General features: G+C 39.4%; 1 protein-coding gene across 1 annotated transcript in view; it reads left to right on the forward strand.

Moving 5' to 3' along the window:
• The first annotated feature begins 2883 nt into the window (after window positions 1-2883).
• Window positions 2884-17484, forward strand: part of LOC129245612 (uncharacterized) — a 31739-nt gene continuing 17138 nt past the window's right edge. The window contains exons 1-7 of the mRNA XM_054883925.1: window positions 2884-3230; window positions 6298-6984; window positions 12964-13171; window positions 13232-13420; window positions 13478-13702; window positions 13772-13834; window positions 13897-14023. Coding sequence (XP_054739900.1) covers window positions 2884-3230; window positions 6298-6984; window positions 12964-13171; window positions 13232-13420; window positions 13478-13702; window positions 13772-13834; window positions 13897-14023 — 1846 coding nt within the window. The remainder of the gene's footprint in view (window positions 3231-6297; window positions 6985-12963; window positions 13172-13231; window positions 13421-13477; window positions 13703-13771; window positions 13835-13896; window positions 14024-17484) is intronic.

Consider the following 17484-nt stretch of genomic DNA (forward strand, 5'->3'; position numbering starts at 1 on the left):
AATGATTGTATTCCGCCGGCAACGAAATTAAAATTTTTGTCATAATCATCGAGTCTGATATATATTAGTTTCGCCCTGATCACGAAGATGCTGTACAATTTCCATTAACTTCGACAAAAAAGTCGCAATATCTTTTGCATAACTGTAATACTTCTGCAGCAAAAACAAAACACTCGCTGTTGATGTTTGCTCGTATACACTTTTGAGTGTATCCCAAATACTCTTCGCACAAGCACAGTTAAGAATCTGCATAAGCGGTTGTTTTCCCAATGCTGTACTTATTGTCCGGCGAGCTCTAGCATCAATTTTACGACAATTCTATTGTTCTTGCTCACCTGTCCTGGGCAATAGCTCTTCTCCGTTGACCACACCACACAGCATATTACCAGCTTCCAAAATTTGTACCATTTGAAACTTCCATGTCAGCCACTGTGAGCTATCTTGCAGTTTTTCAATTTTGATGTCACTTTCCGAAGACATTATAATAAAATAATACGTTTTTTTTTTTTGATTTTTTTTTTATTAATTATTAATATGAAACAATTATTGATCTTTAGCAATTTTTGCGCGACCTATGGGATCTGGGCTCATAACTTTTTGAATAAAAAACCATGTGAAAGAACAATTCAGTATTTATTTGTAACAGCAAAACGCAAGAATGATATGCAAAGCCTACTTGCATGCAAAAGCTTGAGAAAAGACTGAAGGACAGAAGGTCTAAAGAGAACGAAATAAAGTTGCCATGTAACTAAAATATACAAATTATTTCAACAAAAAGAATTTTTTTAATTGAATTACTCAATTTTTACACGAATTCGCTGTATATGACAAGAACACTTCATCACCATCAGGCAGCGTTACAGCTCGCGGTGAGCTTTAGCTGCATGAAGTAGCCTTCTCCAAGTTACACGACTTAAGGCAGCAGACCGCCAGTTATAGACCGTGGACTGAAAAGTCCTAACACATGCCTAACACATAGCTGGCACTAGAGTTTTATTGCATTCTCCTCTTTTTCAGTTAGTACTAAGAAACCAGCTGTTAAAATTTCATGATACTCTACATTATTTCGTGACTTATTTTGATAAAAGTGACTCTACTTTTGTTATTTTCGAAACAATGGTTGTTGTCGCCTTATTTGACACCACTTTCGATGGCAAAGTGTTTTGAAGTTGACTGTTGTTGTCTTGACTTTCAAATTAAATATTTTTCAAAATGAGCGAATAATTCAAAGCAAAGGGTTTTCTAATAACGGGTGTTATTGGTGAATGGATTGCGTCATCGGGAGATGATGAACGATTTTTTATGGCCGGAATTGGATGGTATTGATCTGAACAATCTATATTTTCACCAAGATGGCGCTACGTGCCACACAAGCAACGAAACCACCGAGATCTTGGGATGGGCCACGTGAAAGAGAAGGTGTACGCCAACAGCCCACGGTCGATTCAAGACCTCAAAGATGGAAATCGTGAGGCTATCGAGGACATAGGGCAGCCACTTTGCAATTGGGTTATGGAAAATTTCATGAAAAGGATATTGTCCTGTAAGCGTGGTCGTGGTGGTCATTTGCCTGATGTTATTTATAACCATAGATGATTTTAATTGAATGATTGAAAATTTTAATTATCGTATGACAACCTGCAGACGTGCTAATGGGGGACATTTCATTGATGTAGGCTAGGTTAGGTTCAATTACTGCCCTTGCGAGGGGCCCACTTGGACAAATATTCAAAATTCGTCCATTGTGATACCATAGGGGGGAAAGGAGAAGAGAGGAAAGAAAGAGCTTTGTTATTAGAGAATGCTGACCAAGCACACGAAGCCGACGGTTTGTAATTTACGTTCGTAATTAGCCGCTTCAAGCTACTAATGAACTTCACCAGATGTATGATGTTTACACCACAGGTGTCGCGAAAAAGTAACAGCCCAGATGTCTAAATTTTTGCACGACGAGAACAGGGCAGCTGAGAAGAAAGTGCTGAGATGATTCCATCTCGTCCTTCAATTCTTCAGAACAGAATTGAGGTTGACCGCATGAGCACCTAACGGACAATGTCCGGTAAGGAGCCGCCAAATTCGAGAGCTGCGGCTTTGTTAGAAGTTAGAAGGATCTCGCGACTTGGCACGTTTGCGTTCTAGTCCAGCTCTCGCCAAAAGCAGACCAAAGGTTATCAAGGGAGTAGGATTTTGGTTTTTTGCGATGAAATCGTCTCCATGGTTCCCTGTCTGGCCAGCTCCTCAGCTCAGCAGTTTCCCTCTATACCTCTGTGATCGGGAACCCAAATGAGACTGATATCGAAGTATTCGGATGCAACCGAGAGAGAAGCCAGCGATTCCCCGACTAATTTCGAACTCACAAACAACGAAATTTTTCAGAAATCATTTTAAAGCCCCGTTAGTGAAACCTAGAAAAATTTAAATTTGTACATCTTTTATTTTAAAACAACATCTGGGCGTGTCTGTTGAAAGAAATCTGTATTTTGCCCCTCATGCGCGTCATAGCTTCTCGGTTTGGCACACAAGCTTTTGCCTATTTTCGTACTGACGTCCATCAAGTGTCAAATTCTCCAAAAATAAACCAGAGGTTTTCTGTATTCGCTATATCGCGCATATCAGGCAAAGTTACTCTCTCAATTTTGCTTGGCAAAGTCATTGTGTTATCAGTAGATTTACAAGAACAATAACAACAACATAATACGAAGTTTTTAAAAATATTATTTAAATATTAAGAATGCACAAAATACAAATATATTTGCTTCTTATCGGTGCACTCGGCAGCGCTTGGAAGAGTGGTGAGCAGAAAGTGCAATATGTTAAGAGAAAAATAAAACAAACAAAAAATGGAATTATCACAAACTTTTACTCTCTTTTCTTCCATGCCATATGTCAGTATTGGACGCAACGAGGATCCTACAATACGATTGTGCTACCGAAGATTACCATTGGCAATGCCAAAATGGTGAATGCATCTCAATAAATGTGCTCTGCGATGGCATCAAGCACTGTCGCGATGGTTCCGATGAGACCAGAAAGTTTTGCAAAAATGCGATATGTACACCGTTATTATTTCGTTGTGATTACGGTGCGTGTATACCGTTGACACAGCTTTGTGACGGTGTAGTCGATTGTGCAGATTCGTCAGATGAGGGCAGCGAGATGTGCCACAAACGGCGCGAGGAGGTGTCAGTTGACGAAAGTAGTAAGCAAATGAATGAAAGGAATTGCGTTGGGTAAATGTAAAAGATATTTAAAATGACTAACAGAAAATCTTGAAGTGTACGCGATGGTGGTGATTGCACATTGCGAGTGGAATGGATAATATTTGTTTGCCATTTTAATATTTTCGCCCCCGCATTCTTATAAACAAATTAAAAATGTGAAGGCAATTCTTCATTTCTGCAGTTTTTCGCACGGCTACCTGTGCTATTAATATTATTAATACTTCTCAGTTCTCATATATGGGATATAAGCATATTTATTGCTTAAAATAAGACCAGGCACCTCCATGCGTCTCTTAGAGATAAGAATTTCACTAAGTTTTTCGTAGGGCGTCAGACGAGCTTTCAAGCTCTTTCATAGAATAACTATTGGGTTGACATTTGCTTATGAAAAGTCAACAACGTGGTCAGCTGTTGGTTTGTTACCTTCTTCTGGATTCCCATTTCAATGCCAATTACTTTGGATCACTACTTTTGGCGAGTTCAAAGCTTTTTTTCTTTCAGTAATTATAAGGAGGGCAGCCGGCACAAGCGACGCAGAAACGACGCGCTTCCACGTTACCGGAATGATCCGGATTTATATCCTGCCAAGGACTGCCACTCCAGCAGCATTCCCCGCACATGTATGGCGGATGTTTATGCTGCTACAACAACAAAAACGCAATCCGATGACATTAAGTTAACGAAACTATCTTGATTTATGCCCGAAGAAGGACTTTCATTCAACAGCATTCGCCAAACCTTTGAGCGATTTTTCATGTTGTTATGCAGCGACCTTAAGCTGTTCAAAATCAGTATTTTAATAAAATGACAGAATTAGGAATTAAAAGCTAAACTAAAAAAGAATTACTTTTGATAAAACTTCATTGCAATAACTATTACAAAGTAGAAAAATCGGATTTTAATTACTTCCTTTCAATGTTGACTCTGACGTCGGATACACTCCTGGAATCTGGCCGCCGTACTCCGTGCCACTCGCTGGAGAAGTAATATCGGGTCGTCATTCACCTCGTGAATGGTACTTTTTTAGTACTGAGATGGTCGCTGGGTTTGTTTTATAGATTTTTCTTTGGAATTACTCCCACAGGGTGCATTTAATAATGTCGGGGCGGAGTCAATTGTCACTGCGTTAGATAGACTAGAGGTGGAAAGACCTATTTGCCTCTGGATCTGCGGTGACAGGAGGGGCTAAATTCACTAGATTTGTGTGCAGGGAGGAGTTCTTTCGCTTCTCCTTTGGCTAGTTGCTGTTGACGAAGTTCTGACTAAGTTAAATAAAAGGGTGAGGTGAAGGTAGTAGCATACACCGACGTCTGGGTCCTCATGGTATCGGGGCCGATTCTTCAGTCATAACAGATCTTTGAAGGATCACTGGCTGTACTCAGTCGCTGGGCCGCCAGTTATGGTATCAGAGTCAACTCTGGACAAACAGAGCTGATGGTATTTACCAGAAAATATAAACCTCCATGCCTTAGGCTTCCCAGATTAAATAACGACATTCTTCCGTTTTCATCGGAAGCTAAGTAACTTAGAGTCATAATCGATGATTTAACTCTACTGGAAGCTACATACTGAAAATCGAGTAAAGAAGGCCAGCATAGCATTTTACTCCTGCATATCTATGTACGGTAAAAAATGGGTTTGGTGGAAAGCTCTTCGGAAGGGCTATAATATGACTGACCTGGTGAGGGTGCAAAGGACTGATGGTATTGGCATCACCGGAGCATGTAGGACTTGTCGAAAGTGCTGCTGTCGTTTTGCACTTCCTTCCTATCGACATTTCCGTTATTTCCAACACTACTCAAAGTGAAATCTGGCAAAAGGAGGAAATCTCTCAAGGGACATGGTAGTATTTCCAGGCAGTTAACACCGCACTTTCCAACTAGGTAGGATTGGAACAAGGAAAAAACCTGCACCGAAGCTTGCTCCTCTGTCTTCACTGAGGGCGCCAAGATGGAATTGGGAGTCGGAACAGGGGTTTTCTCTAAATCAGCAAACTTATCTATTTCCCTTAAACTGCTTTTCGAGTAGAAGGCTTTACTATCCTGCAGGTACGCAGAATGCTCAGAGAATGCGGGAGCGAGGGAGTTATTAACATTTCTTCCGATAGTCAAGCTGCGATCAAGGCTCTGGTAGTGCCATGGTGCAGATCCGAACTGGCCAAATCCTGTAAGGGGGAGATCAAATATCTTGGGTACGCAGGTAACATTTCTCCGATCTGGGGTCCAGGACATAGGAACATAGAAAGAAATGAAATTGCTGATGAACTTGCCAGGAATGGGTCAATTGAATTGATTTCAAAGGTCTTCTACCCAGACTGTTAAGGGGGATTGCGCAATTTATTTCTCCCGAAAGTGCAGAACACATGAAGCTCCATTTATTCATGTGCTATTTCGAAAACCTTGGGTTTACCCAATGCAATAGATGCAGGATGCAGATAGTTCTGGCAACTCTACGCCATTCTATTTCCAAAGTAGCTGTGTTTATCGGTCATTGGATGATCGGCACACACGCAGAAAGGCTAGGGTTACTAATTAATCTCCATCGCAAAAGCTGTTGGTACCTTTCAGAGTAGGATACTGTTGCGCACTTTCTCTGTATAAGTAAATGCCCAGACTTGGCAGCTAGACGGTTAAAGTCATTGGGTGCTCCCTTCTTCGGCAATCTGTGGCAGTACACCAACCTAAATCCCATACCCATTCCACAGCTCTGGTTGGCTGTAGGTATCTACCCGTTGGAGATCTCGAATTGGTGTCCGAAAGGTGCTTTAATGTTACTTGGGGAGTGCCAGACTGGTACTTCAACCTACTCACCTACCTATCTACCCACACAGAAAAAAGGCTGTAGAGGTGAGTATGGGCGGCCAGGATATATCACCGTAACGGCTTATCACGGTCTCTCTAGCCGAGTGCTTATATCTATATCTAAATTATTGAAGGTGCTCGATGTAAACCTTTCAAGTTTGTATGTAGCACAACTCCATTCTTACCAACTCACATATGCGACTTTAGCTTTAACCCACCTGCATACTTCCCATAAATTCATCGTATTCATATTGTCAAAAACGATTTTCTTTCAGCTGGGGTCAACTTAAGTGCTGGTCTGGCCAATGCGTTAGTGTGCATGCCAAATGTAATGGCATACGTGATTGCCAAGATGGCAGCGATGAGTGGGAGCGCCTTTGCGCAAATATCAAATGTAATAGACGCAAACAATTTCAGTGTAATTATGGCGCTTGCATAAGTCTGACTGCCAAGTGCAATGGTACAGCAGAGTGTTTGGATGAGAGTGATGAGACGTTAGCAGAATGTGTACAGAAGGTGAAAGGCAAGAGTGATAGCGATGTTAGTAGAGAGAAACTACAGACACACCCAGCAACTCTAATTACAACTGCTCAAGGGTCGGTGCAAATGTTCACCCCACAAACAAATGCAATGCCTATTTCAACTACAACAATACTCGTTAATGTCGAGCCCAATAATGAAAACGATGCTAGCGAAACACACGAGCGAGACGAAACGGAACTTGCCACTCATAGTCAAAGTGATAATAAGAAACCAATAAGTGGAATATATCCAAGCGATGTAATTACTTCATCACAACTTGGACATGGCCTAGGTTGCCGCATATTTCAGCATTGGCAAAGCTCATCAGCCCGATACTGCAATGATAAATGGATTGAAAAAAGTGATTGCTGCACTTTATATGGAAAAACCATTCCATGCATTCGTATACTACCGAATACGATTGTGCAAAAAGAATGCCGGTAAGTTGGAAAGAATATTGGGTGTACAGAAGTAAGGATTTTTCGAACTCCCAACTGAAACTGGGGATTCAGAAAATACTTAAAGTCTCTTTTAACTAATAACTTTTTTAACTGCTAGAAGGCGTTCGCGAAAAAACGTGGAATGGGTGTACAAGTCAATAAGAAATTATGTTTCTTTTTCGTTAAACTTCCTTTAAGCCCTAATATATTTTTAGATCCCTCAATAATTGCATTTACGCAAGGACTAGGTTTTTCTATGTTTTTTCTCGCAGCTCCTTTTTTAATAAATAAATGTTTGTGTGTTGTTCTTCAATAGATGGTAAAATCGGACAGTAATTGCACCTATTTCCCATTTAAAAAATATTTTACAAGTAAGACGTGCTTATGTAGGTCCTCATACGTAGGTTCGAATCTCCGTGCACCAAAATCATAGAAAAAGTGTTTTCTAATAACGGGGGCGACCTCTGCAGAGAATAGAAAACCTAGGAGTATATTCCTGCCATGAGAAATAGAGGGGGCCACTATTTGACGAACAACAAGAAGACGCACATCACAAATAGGAGGAGGAGCTCGGACAAACTCCCAAAAATGGTGTAAGCACCAATTAAATATTTATATATAAGAAGCCGTCATGCACTGGATCGAAACAAATGCAACCTAGCATCTGCTTTGCCCGAACGTATGCTACTCAAGCCAAAAATATTTCTGTTTTACAGATGCGATATTTCACTTATAAAACTGATGCTAAATTTGCTCATAACCTTCGGTTTATTCTCTTACAAAATCCAGTTTCCTCAGCAATTCGAGCCAAGCACATGTAAGTAACGAGGCACCAGTTGAAGAACTTATCCACCGCATCACTGCAGAGCGCAAAGACAACGGCGAAGCGGCCACAAAGGAAGAGCCACTGCACAACGCAGTTATCTCTCTGCCCGGTTTTAAAATTAGCTCGTTAGAGATAGCAGATAGCCATTAACTTGTTAGAGATTGACAAAATCAGCATTAGAATGGGTCAACCGTCGCTTACAAGAACGTGTCCCCGTTACAAGAATGCTACGGATGTTTAGAATTTGGTCTCATGTCGCGTAACTGTGCTATTGAACTCAATAGACCTAAACAGAGCAGAAAATGAGCGGTGGCCAACCACTTCGCCAAGGATTGTCAAAATAGCCCGTGCTTTGCGTGACCGACAGAAGGGAGAGAATCAACCATATTGCCGAGAGTTATAGGTGGGCAGAATTCAGGAGAGCTCCAACAAACAGAAGCAAATAAGAATTGATCAAATAAATATTAATCACTGTGAGGCCGTTCAAGACCTATTATCACAGACAGTTAAAGAAATTAGAGCAGATATTTGCATTATAAGTGAGCCTTTCAGCGGCAAAAACGGCAGCACATGGACCTCCGACAGCAATAAATGCACGCCTATCTACCCGGTGCCGGTGGAGAGGTGATGTCATTTCAAATATTCGTACAATTTTTCCAACTCCTTATTGAAATTAACATTTTATGTATTTTTGCATTACATTCTTTTTTTTATTTCCTTCTTTCTTTCTAGTTCTTCTGGTTCACGTCACAAATGCAGTAAAGAACTAAAATGGATAGAAGAAACATATTAGCAATAATTATTTAAATTAATTAAAATGTAAAGGGTCTTTCAAAAGTGACGCCTAGATGTCTGTAGTGAATAGGTGCTAGAAGACCAGTTTTTATGTCATCTTTGACATTTTTCAAGTAGACAGATGTAGAATTTGGCACGATACATAGAATAGCAGGTTAAAATTAATAAATTTTATTTATGAAAATGGTCGATCTTTCAGAACAACACATCGCAAAACTCTTAATTTTTTGGTCCAAATAATCGTCCGAATTAGTCGTCAACTGACATTTCAAGTATAGCAAAAGGACTGGCAGACCAAAACTGGACTTTATGTCGGGAATATTGCTGCTGTTGCGCAGAATGCTGCTCATCCACCTTCAACATCGATATCTCAACGTTCTCAACAATTCAATCTCAATGCATTCATGAATTGACTGTTCGACTGCTTGGCAAATTGTATTTCTAGACGCGCTCATGATGCTATTTTTCACATTTAATTCTTAAGAGCCGTTTTTTTAACTTTGAATAAAAATAGTGAAACCTGAATGAATTAAAATTTTTACATATTTAATTTAAAAACAACATCTAGACGCGTCTTTTGAAAAAAATCTTTTGTAAAATCTTCTAAATAAACTTAATGATGTTTTAAAATCGTTCGTAGAATATTTAGACACACCAGAAACGTCCAGACATGTAGGTGTTCCGATACTCTCACTGCCGTTGCATATGTTTTTTTCACTATTTTGGCAACACTGCTTGAGCCGGCATCATTTTGTGCGGAAAGTATCGATCCAATCGCGCTTAAAGTGCACAATCCGCGCCATCACCCACTACCTGGTTGTGCAGGGAAGAGCTCTTATTGAGATTTTTAAAGGGGTAAATCCTTTTATGGTGATAAAGTTATGAATCGTGCGAATCTGTACAAATGGTGCCTTGGACTACTTAACTCCTTTGGATTGGACATTTTATGCACTTCTCTTAAGGGAAAAAAGAGTATATATAGGTCATATATATATAATATGGGCCACGTAAAATTTGCTTTTTGAATCGGCTAATCAATATTTTTTCAAACTTTTTTTTTTTATTTTGAAGATTGAAGATTGTCATTTATGAATGAAAAATAATATCGTTTAAATGACTGCCACGACTGGCTTTACAGTAGGCCATTCGATCAACCCAATTTTTAAGCACATTTTCGATTGTTTGGGCTCCAATTTCATGAATGACAACTTCGATTTCGTATTTTAAAGCATCAATCGTCTCTAGATGGTTCGCATAGCATTTGTCCTTAACGGCTCCCCACAAAAAATAGTCCAACGGGCTTAAATCACAGCTCCGAGGCGGCCAATTGATATCGGAATTTCGGCTGATTATTCGGTTTGCAAAAACGGTAGCTAAAAGTTCGAGTGTAACTTTGGCAGTGTGACAAGTTGCACCGTCCTGTTGAAACCAAATGTCGTCCATGTCATCCTCTTCAATTTTTGGAAACAACTCGTTGAGCATGTCACGGTAACGCTCGGCATTTACTGTAACCGCTGCTCCTCGCTCATTTTCGAAAAAAATGGCCCGATGATCCCGCCAGACCAAAAACCGCACCAAACAGTGACTCGTTTTGGATGCATTTGCATTTCTCTATAGTAACGTGTGGATTTTCTGAGTCCCAAATCCGACAATTTTGCTTATTGACGTAGCCACCGATGTGAAAATGAGTTTCATCAGAAACGAAGAAGAAGAAGACTCACCACTTTGGAAATAGGTTTTCAATATTTCCCAATTTTGTTCAAGCATATAGCGTCCCATTTCGTAAATGTCAAACCTTTAAGTAAATTATGAATACATTTGACATGTCATTTGTGTTACCATTCTCAAAAAAATAGGTGGTTCAAAAAGCAAACGCTATATGGCCCACCCTGTACAAGAAGAGACGCATCAAGAAGTAAATTGGCTTTCGCAACAAAAGAAATGTCACCCTTGCAAAGGCAATAACGTAGCATTTAAACAGAGAGAGGGTCAACGGGCCTTTGAAATGGCATATTTAGTCACCCTACGATATTACAGAACTCATTTCCGATCAAATCACTTTAATAACCCAAAAAACTTCGCCGAGGCTCTATAAGAAGCATTTCCCGAGTTTGTGTAGTCAGTCGTCTTCTGTGATGCTGGTGATAAATAATAGCGAGGCCATTATTTACGGAGTGGAGTAAGTAGGTAAGGAGCGGTGCCCTTTAAGCGGAGTGAAGCTACCGACCGCCAGTAGCCGTAGAAATTGATGCATGACTACCATTCTGAGATTCAAAGATTTCCCTAATAGTCGACTTCCGCCGGCTGTTTGATGATGATTTTGAGGGTGTTGACATGCTCAACCAGGACCTTTATGGCTTAAAGCCAGTTTGATCTGGGCGGAAGAATATGGTCGAGAATGATAAAGGATAGAATTTCGTGAGTGATGTTGAACAGAGTAATTCTCTCTCCATTTTTGGCATATACTCAGGCTCTCTTTCTTAAGTATTGTAGTTATAACTCTTTCCTTCTGTTATTTAGGTGTTTTCTTCGTTGCCCACATTTTCTTCAGCAGTCGATGTGAAATTTTTAACAAGCTCGAACCCTTACAATGGCAGATATCAACAAGCTTGAAGCATTTGAATTGTGGATATAACGACGAGTTCTGCAAATACTGTGAACAGATCGTATTAGAAATAATAAGTTTGTACAGAGAACGAATTGAGATGGAGAGCTGTGAGCAACCATAAAGAAAAGGAAAACATCATACTTGAGCCATATTGTGAGAAATCCAACAGGAGAGGAGGAGGGTCGGGTCAAAAGGCCTCATATATCCCGAGAGCCTTCAGCGGCAAGACTGAAGAGCTTATCATATTTGACTCTAAACTCCATTGGAAGTTACACATTGAAAATCGGGTAAAGAAGGCCAGCACAGCTTTTAATACTGCAAATCTGTATTCGGTAAAAAATGAGAGCTCAAGCCACAGGTCATTTTTAGATGAACAAGGCCTGATCCCTGGTTTGGTCAGAAGCTCTTCGCAAGGGTTACAATATCATTAAACTGGGAAGGGTGCGAAGGACTGCTTGTATTGGCATCACTGGAGCCCAATGCTGCCCTTAATTTTTTTATTTTTTTTTATTACTATTGCAATCTAGTTAACAAAACTATTAAGCAATTCATTTTACATATATTTAATTAAATTAAAGCATCTCAAGTAAAGACAAAATTTTATGAAAAGAGATCATGCGGTTTCGTTCTTTTTAGTCTTCTCGTGAGGTCATCAGTTACAAGTAGTTTGGCTGCTTCATCATTGATGTGCTGCTGAAGTCTCTCTTTATGTTTATTTGCGAATTTTTTTATGATATCCGTAATGGTGTCTATATTAAGATCCTTATGTAGATTGCAATTACGAATGTACCACGGCGCTCTAACGATGTCGCATAATACTTTATTTTGGAATGAATGAATGATGTTTTTGTTGCTTTCCTTGGTGCAGCCCCAGAGCTGTATGCCATATGATCACACTGGTTTCAGTATTTGGTTGTATAAAAGTATTTTGTTATAAATAGAGATTTTAGAATGTCGGCCTAACAGCCAATACATTTTCTTGTATTTAAGAATTAACTCCTCGTGTTTTTTCTTGACATGAGCTTTCCATCTCAGCTTAGCATCTAAGGTCATTCCTAGATATTTTGCCGTATTTGCATGCGGTATTGCCGTATTACTGATAAATATTGGTTTATAATTTATATTTCTATTAGTGAAGTCAACATGCACAGACTTGGTTTCGTTTAACTTGACACGCCATTTTTTGGTCCAATTTTGAATTGCATTTACTGATGCTTGTAACTTCTGAATTGCTTCTAAGTGTTTTTCATCAGTTGCTAATACTGCAGTATCATCGGCAAATGTTGCAGTTGTTGTATTGCTGCATGTGGGTATATCGTTAGTATACAAGAGATACAGAACTGACCCGAGTACACTGCCTTGCGGGACACCTGCATTAATATCTTTCAATTCTGAATAGACACCTGCTTGCTTTATTCTAAAGTATCTTATCGATTCGACAATTGTTATTTTTCTCTTCAGTATTTATCGATTGCACTGTCGATTGTGCTATTCACTAACTTATGTTAACTAACACTGAACAGCTGTTTTCTTCTATTTATTCAAACTGATAGAGAGTGACATCTTTGTCAAATTAAATGTCAGAATGAGCGAATAACGTGAAGAAGAGAAACACAAAAACATAGACGCCAAACTATTAATAGCAATTGTGAGTGTTTTTTACCATTAATATATGTACAAAGTAAGTACAATAAAATAACTGTTTATTTCAATTTATTGTTTTATTAATAATTTTTGTATATTGCTTTAGGATGACATCGACAGCTACCAAAAGAAGCCGTGCCACATCCGAGCAGCTAAATCGCCTGCTTGACTACCTAATGGAAGTCCCGGGTCTAGCAGGATCTAGGTTCCACAGCCTCCATGGTAAGTACGAGTGCGACAAAAAGTGGAGCGAGCTAGCAACAAAATTAAATAGTCTGGGTGGAGCAGTGAAGACGGTGAATCAATGGCAAACGGTAAGAAAATATTGTGTTATTACTTAAAAGTAGAGAGATGTTAATCATTTCCCTAAAAAGGTATGGCGGGACTTAAAAAGCCGCACCAGCATTAAAGCACGGAATCGGCGAAGGCAACAAGCTTTAACGGGAAAGAGGCCAATCAGCGAGGAGCCCCTAACGGAATTCGAGAGGCGGGTGTCTGCTCTTATAGAGGAGGAGTATATGAAGGGCCACGATTCAACCCCTGAAAATATTCCACTGGAGGAGGTAAATTGCATGAAGTGTATGTTTTAAAGTGTAACTTACTGGTGTCTAAATTTTTAGGTAATCCAAATGGGTATCGAAGTGGAAGATGAAAGGGTGATTTCGGAAGCCCCGTCACCTTTACGGACGCCACTGGCAGAGAATTTCACGCTGAGGTCAGGTAATTCCCATATCTCAGACAGGAGAACACCACGGGCGAGCTTGAAAAGAAAGCGCATGGAAGAAGACGGTAATGCTCGGAAGAAATTTTTGGAAATAGCAGAAAAACAGGCAGATGCACTAAAGGTAATTTCTTTTGAACTTAATGTAAAATAATTTTATTATGTTTTTCCATTGGTGATTGTTTTTTAATAGATGCTAGCCCAGTCGAGTATAGAAACAGTAGAAGTCGCGAAACAACAAGCAGATGCTTTAAAGGTAATTTATTTTCAACACATAAAAGTGGCATTTTATTAATTGTTCTTGCTATTTTTTAATAGATCTTAGCCGAAAGCAGCTCTGCAATTGCTCAGGCTAATAAAATGATGGCGGAGGCAATAGCCGTATTGGGGAATGGATTAAGCGCTACCGCAGAAGCATTCAACAATCTAACGAATGCAATCTATCGTATGTAGATTAGAAACCAATTCCGCAGTTCCCTTTTATGTGCATATATACCAAATGTTTATTTTAGTACCTGAAGTTACTTTTTATTTGAATTTTATAAGCAAACAAGCTGTGGTAATGTTAAGTAACATTAATTAAATGAATTAGAATGTATTGTTTTCGTTTTTACAAATAGACTGACCTTTGAATTTATAAACCATGTGTACATACGCTTATGCATACCTATATACATAAATAGATTTGTGTGCCTGTAACCTGAAACTGTATGTAAACTGAAGTTAAAGACTGAATTGTTTTTATTGAATCTGCATGTAATTTTGTTCAATAAAAGGTTTTAACAATAAATATGAAAATGTTTTAACTTTTTATACCCGAGTGTTCACATAGATATGTATGCGGAATGATTATGAGTGAAAATAGTATTTAAGTAAAAAAATTAGCAATCAGTCGGTCTTGGATGCGCTTTGCTGTTGAGGATGGTGCATCTTGGTTTACAAAAATGTCGTTTGTTCTGGGCTCTGTGAATTCATTTTCGGTCTGGTATATTCCTTCTCTTAAACGAATATTATGTAAAACTGAGCACGCGTTAACTACTTGTCCAGTAAATCCTGGATCGTACAAGAGTGTCCTTTGTTGAGACAAGCACCGCCACATTGCCTTAAGAACGCCAAAAAGTCTCTCAACTGGGTTACGAGCTTTGCACAATGCCTCATTATATAAGAATTTCGGAGAACCTTCCGGTTGGTTTGTTAGAGAAGTCATCAGCCAAGGCTCCAAAGGGTACCCGGAATCACCTGCAGAGAATTTTTGATTTTTAATTCCCTTATTTTTATTTAAATATATTTGTTAATAGATTAAAAAGCCTACCAATCAAAAACAAGTTATGGTTTCCAATTTCAAAATTCCGTTGCATAACCATTCGCACCGCAGAGGAACTCCAAATGTATGAATCGTGCCGTGCTCCCGGAAATTTGGCATTTACGTTTAAAATTTTAAGTGTAGGATCACATATCTGTAAAACATTAAAAGGGAATCTTGATTCTTGAATACTTTACAAATTATGTTGTTACCATTTGGACATTAAGCGAATGGTAGCCGTGGTGGTTGACATACGCTTCTTCATGACGTTTCGGGGCCAAAATTGACACGTGCGTGCAATCGATAGCTACCTCCCACAAACGGGGAGGTTGCTGAAGCAAAAATTTCTTTTGCCGCTTGCCGCTCCACTTGGGTCATGGGAAATCTCACCTTTGCGCAAAACATGGAGCTGTTGATTGCAGCTGTTACCCGATGAATGCTACGGCTAACGGACGACTGGCTCATAGATATTCCCCATTGCTCACCTACGGGTCGTTGATAACACCCGGTTGCAAAAAATCGCAGTGCAGCTAGAACCTAGTTGTATAAAGGCAGAATTTAGAACTGAATTAGCATGAATGTTACCAAATTTACCTGTTTTTCAGTCGAAATCGCTGTTATTCTGGAACCTCTAAGATGGCTGTCAAGCTGCGAAACTACGTCCTCAGTCAAGTCTGGAGTTAAACGGAATAACTTCTGGAACTCCCCTGCATCCAAATCGAAAGGATTGTCCACATGCCGGAGCAAACTTCGATCAACTATTTGAGGGCTCACTTCCTCCTCTCCACGCGATAAATCGTAAGCCAAATACTCAAACGCCATACTCACGCTTTTTAAATAAGTTTTTTTTCATCTAATATAATTTCACAGTTTTGATTAAAATCACTAATTCTTCTTTATCGTTTGATTTAACAACACCAAAATTATTGTCGTTTAGTTCGCGATAATCGACAGGTTAACCAAACAGCTGATTTTGTCTTGTCGATTTTCGTAATGAAATGGGTTACTGAATAGCAAAATCGTAAAAATTGTGGTTAAGGAAAGATAACAAAGCGAATATCGATAAAATGTGTTAGTGAATCGCACCACTGGATTGGTAGAACTGCTTGAAGTTTATGGATTAGTCCCTCATGCCATACTTTATCAAAAGCTTGCGATACATCCAGGAATACCGCAGAACAGATTTGTTTTTCTTCCAGTGATTTTTCAATTACATGAGTAATGCGGTGCACTTGATCAATCGTTGAGTGCTCATTTCGAAAACCAAATTGATGGTTTGGTACAATGCATTTTGCATCTAACAATGGTTTTAATCTTTTTAGCAAGATTTTTTCAAAAAGCTTAGATAAAATTGGTAACAACGATATTGGTCGGTATGATGTCACATCATGTGGTGGCTTTCCTGGTTTTGGAAGCATAATAACGGCCGCTATTTATTCATAACCGGGTGCTTTTTTGCTATATATTTTATTTTTATTAGTGTCCTTTACCTCTTTAAAGGAAGTCAAGGGGATTTTTATCGATTTTTTATCGAATAGGATGAGGTATATTTTCTAACTCATCTCCTTCGTTAGGATGAAAAATGTTTTGAAGATATTCGGCAAATCTCTCAGCTTTTTGTTCATTAGATTAGGCCCAGCTGCCATCATAATTTTTTATTGGTGGGGAATGCATAATAGGCCTTTTCAAGGTTTTAGTTGCCTTCCAAAGTGAATAGTCCGTGCGTTTATCGCTCGTTAAATTTTCTAGAGCATCTCTAATGGAGTCCTTTTTAAGTTGTTTTATTTCTTCTTTTAGTTGTGTAAAGAGTTTATTGAGTTTGGCTTTGTCTTGTGGTGCTGGTACCTCTGTCCTCGCTTATGGCTCCAAGGGTTTTCTCTAAGTCAGCTAATTTATCTATTTCCTTAAAACGCCGAGTACTGGTAGTGATTTTGAGGTGGAAGTCTTTACCATCCTGCAGGGATGCAGAATGCTTAGGGAACGGGGGAGCGAGGGGGTTATTAAACTTTTTTCTCTGAGGATGCCATGGTGTAGATCCAAACTAGTCAACTCCTGTAAGGAGGAGATCGAATCCCTTGGGCGTGCAGGTATAAGTTCTCTGATCTTGGTTCTAGGACATAGGAACAAAGAGGGAGACGAAATTGCTGATAGGAGAAATTGCGAGGAAGGGGACTGAATTGATCTTAAAGATCTCCTACCCAGTCACCGGCATCCCCCAGACTGTTGTTAAAGGTAAATTGCATAACTTACTTTTCAGGAAATCGCAGAACAGATGGAGCATCATGTGCTATTTCGAAAGCCCTTTGGCTCCAGTACAATAGATACACGATGCAGATAGTTCTGGGGACTCCACGCCATCCAACTTCCACATTCATGGCAGTGTTTATCAGTCATTGGACGATTGGCACACACGCAGAAAAGCTAGATGTACCATTTAATCTTCATTGTGGAAGCTGTGGGGACCTTTCAGAGAAGAAGACTGTTGCGTACTTTCTTTGTAAATATCCGGGCTTAGCAGCTAGATGATTAAGATTACTGGGTGCCCTCTCTTCGACAATGTGAAGCAGTGTACCATCCTAAATCCCATTCCTGTAGATATCTTG

The sequence above is a fragment of the Anastrepha obliqua genome, chromosome 1, assembly GCF_027943255.1.
Source record: "Anastrepha obliqua isolate idAnaObli1 chromosome 1, idAnaObli1_1.0, whole genome shotgun sequence".
Lineage (NCBI taxonomy): Eukaryota > Metazoa > Arthropoda > Insecta > Diptera > Tephritidae > Anastrepha > Anastrepha obliqua.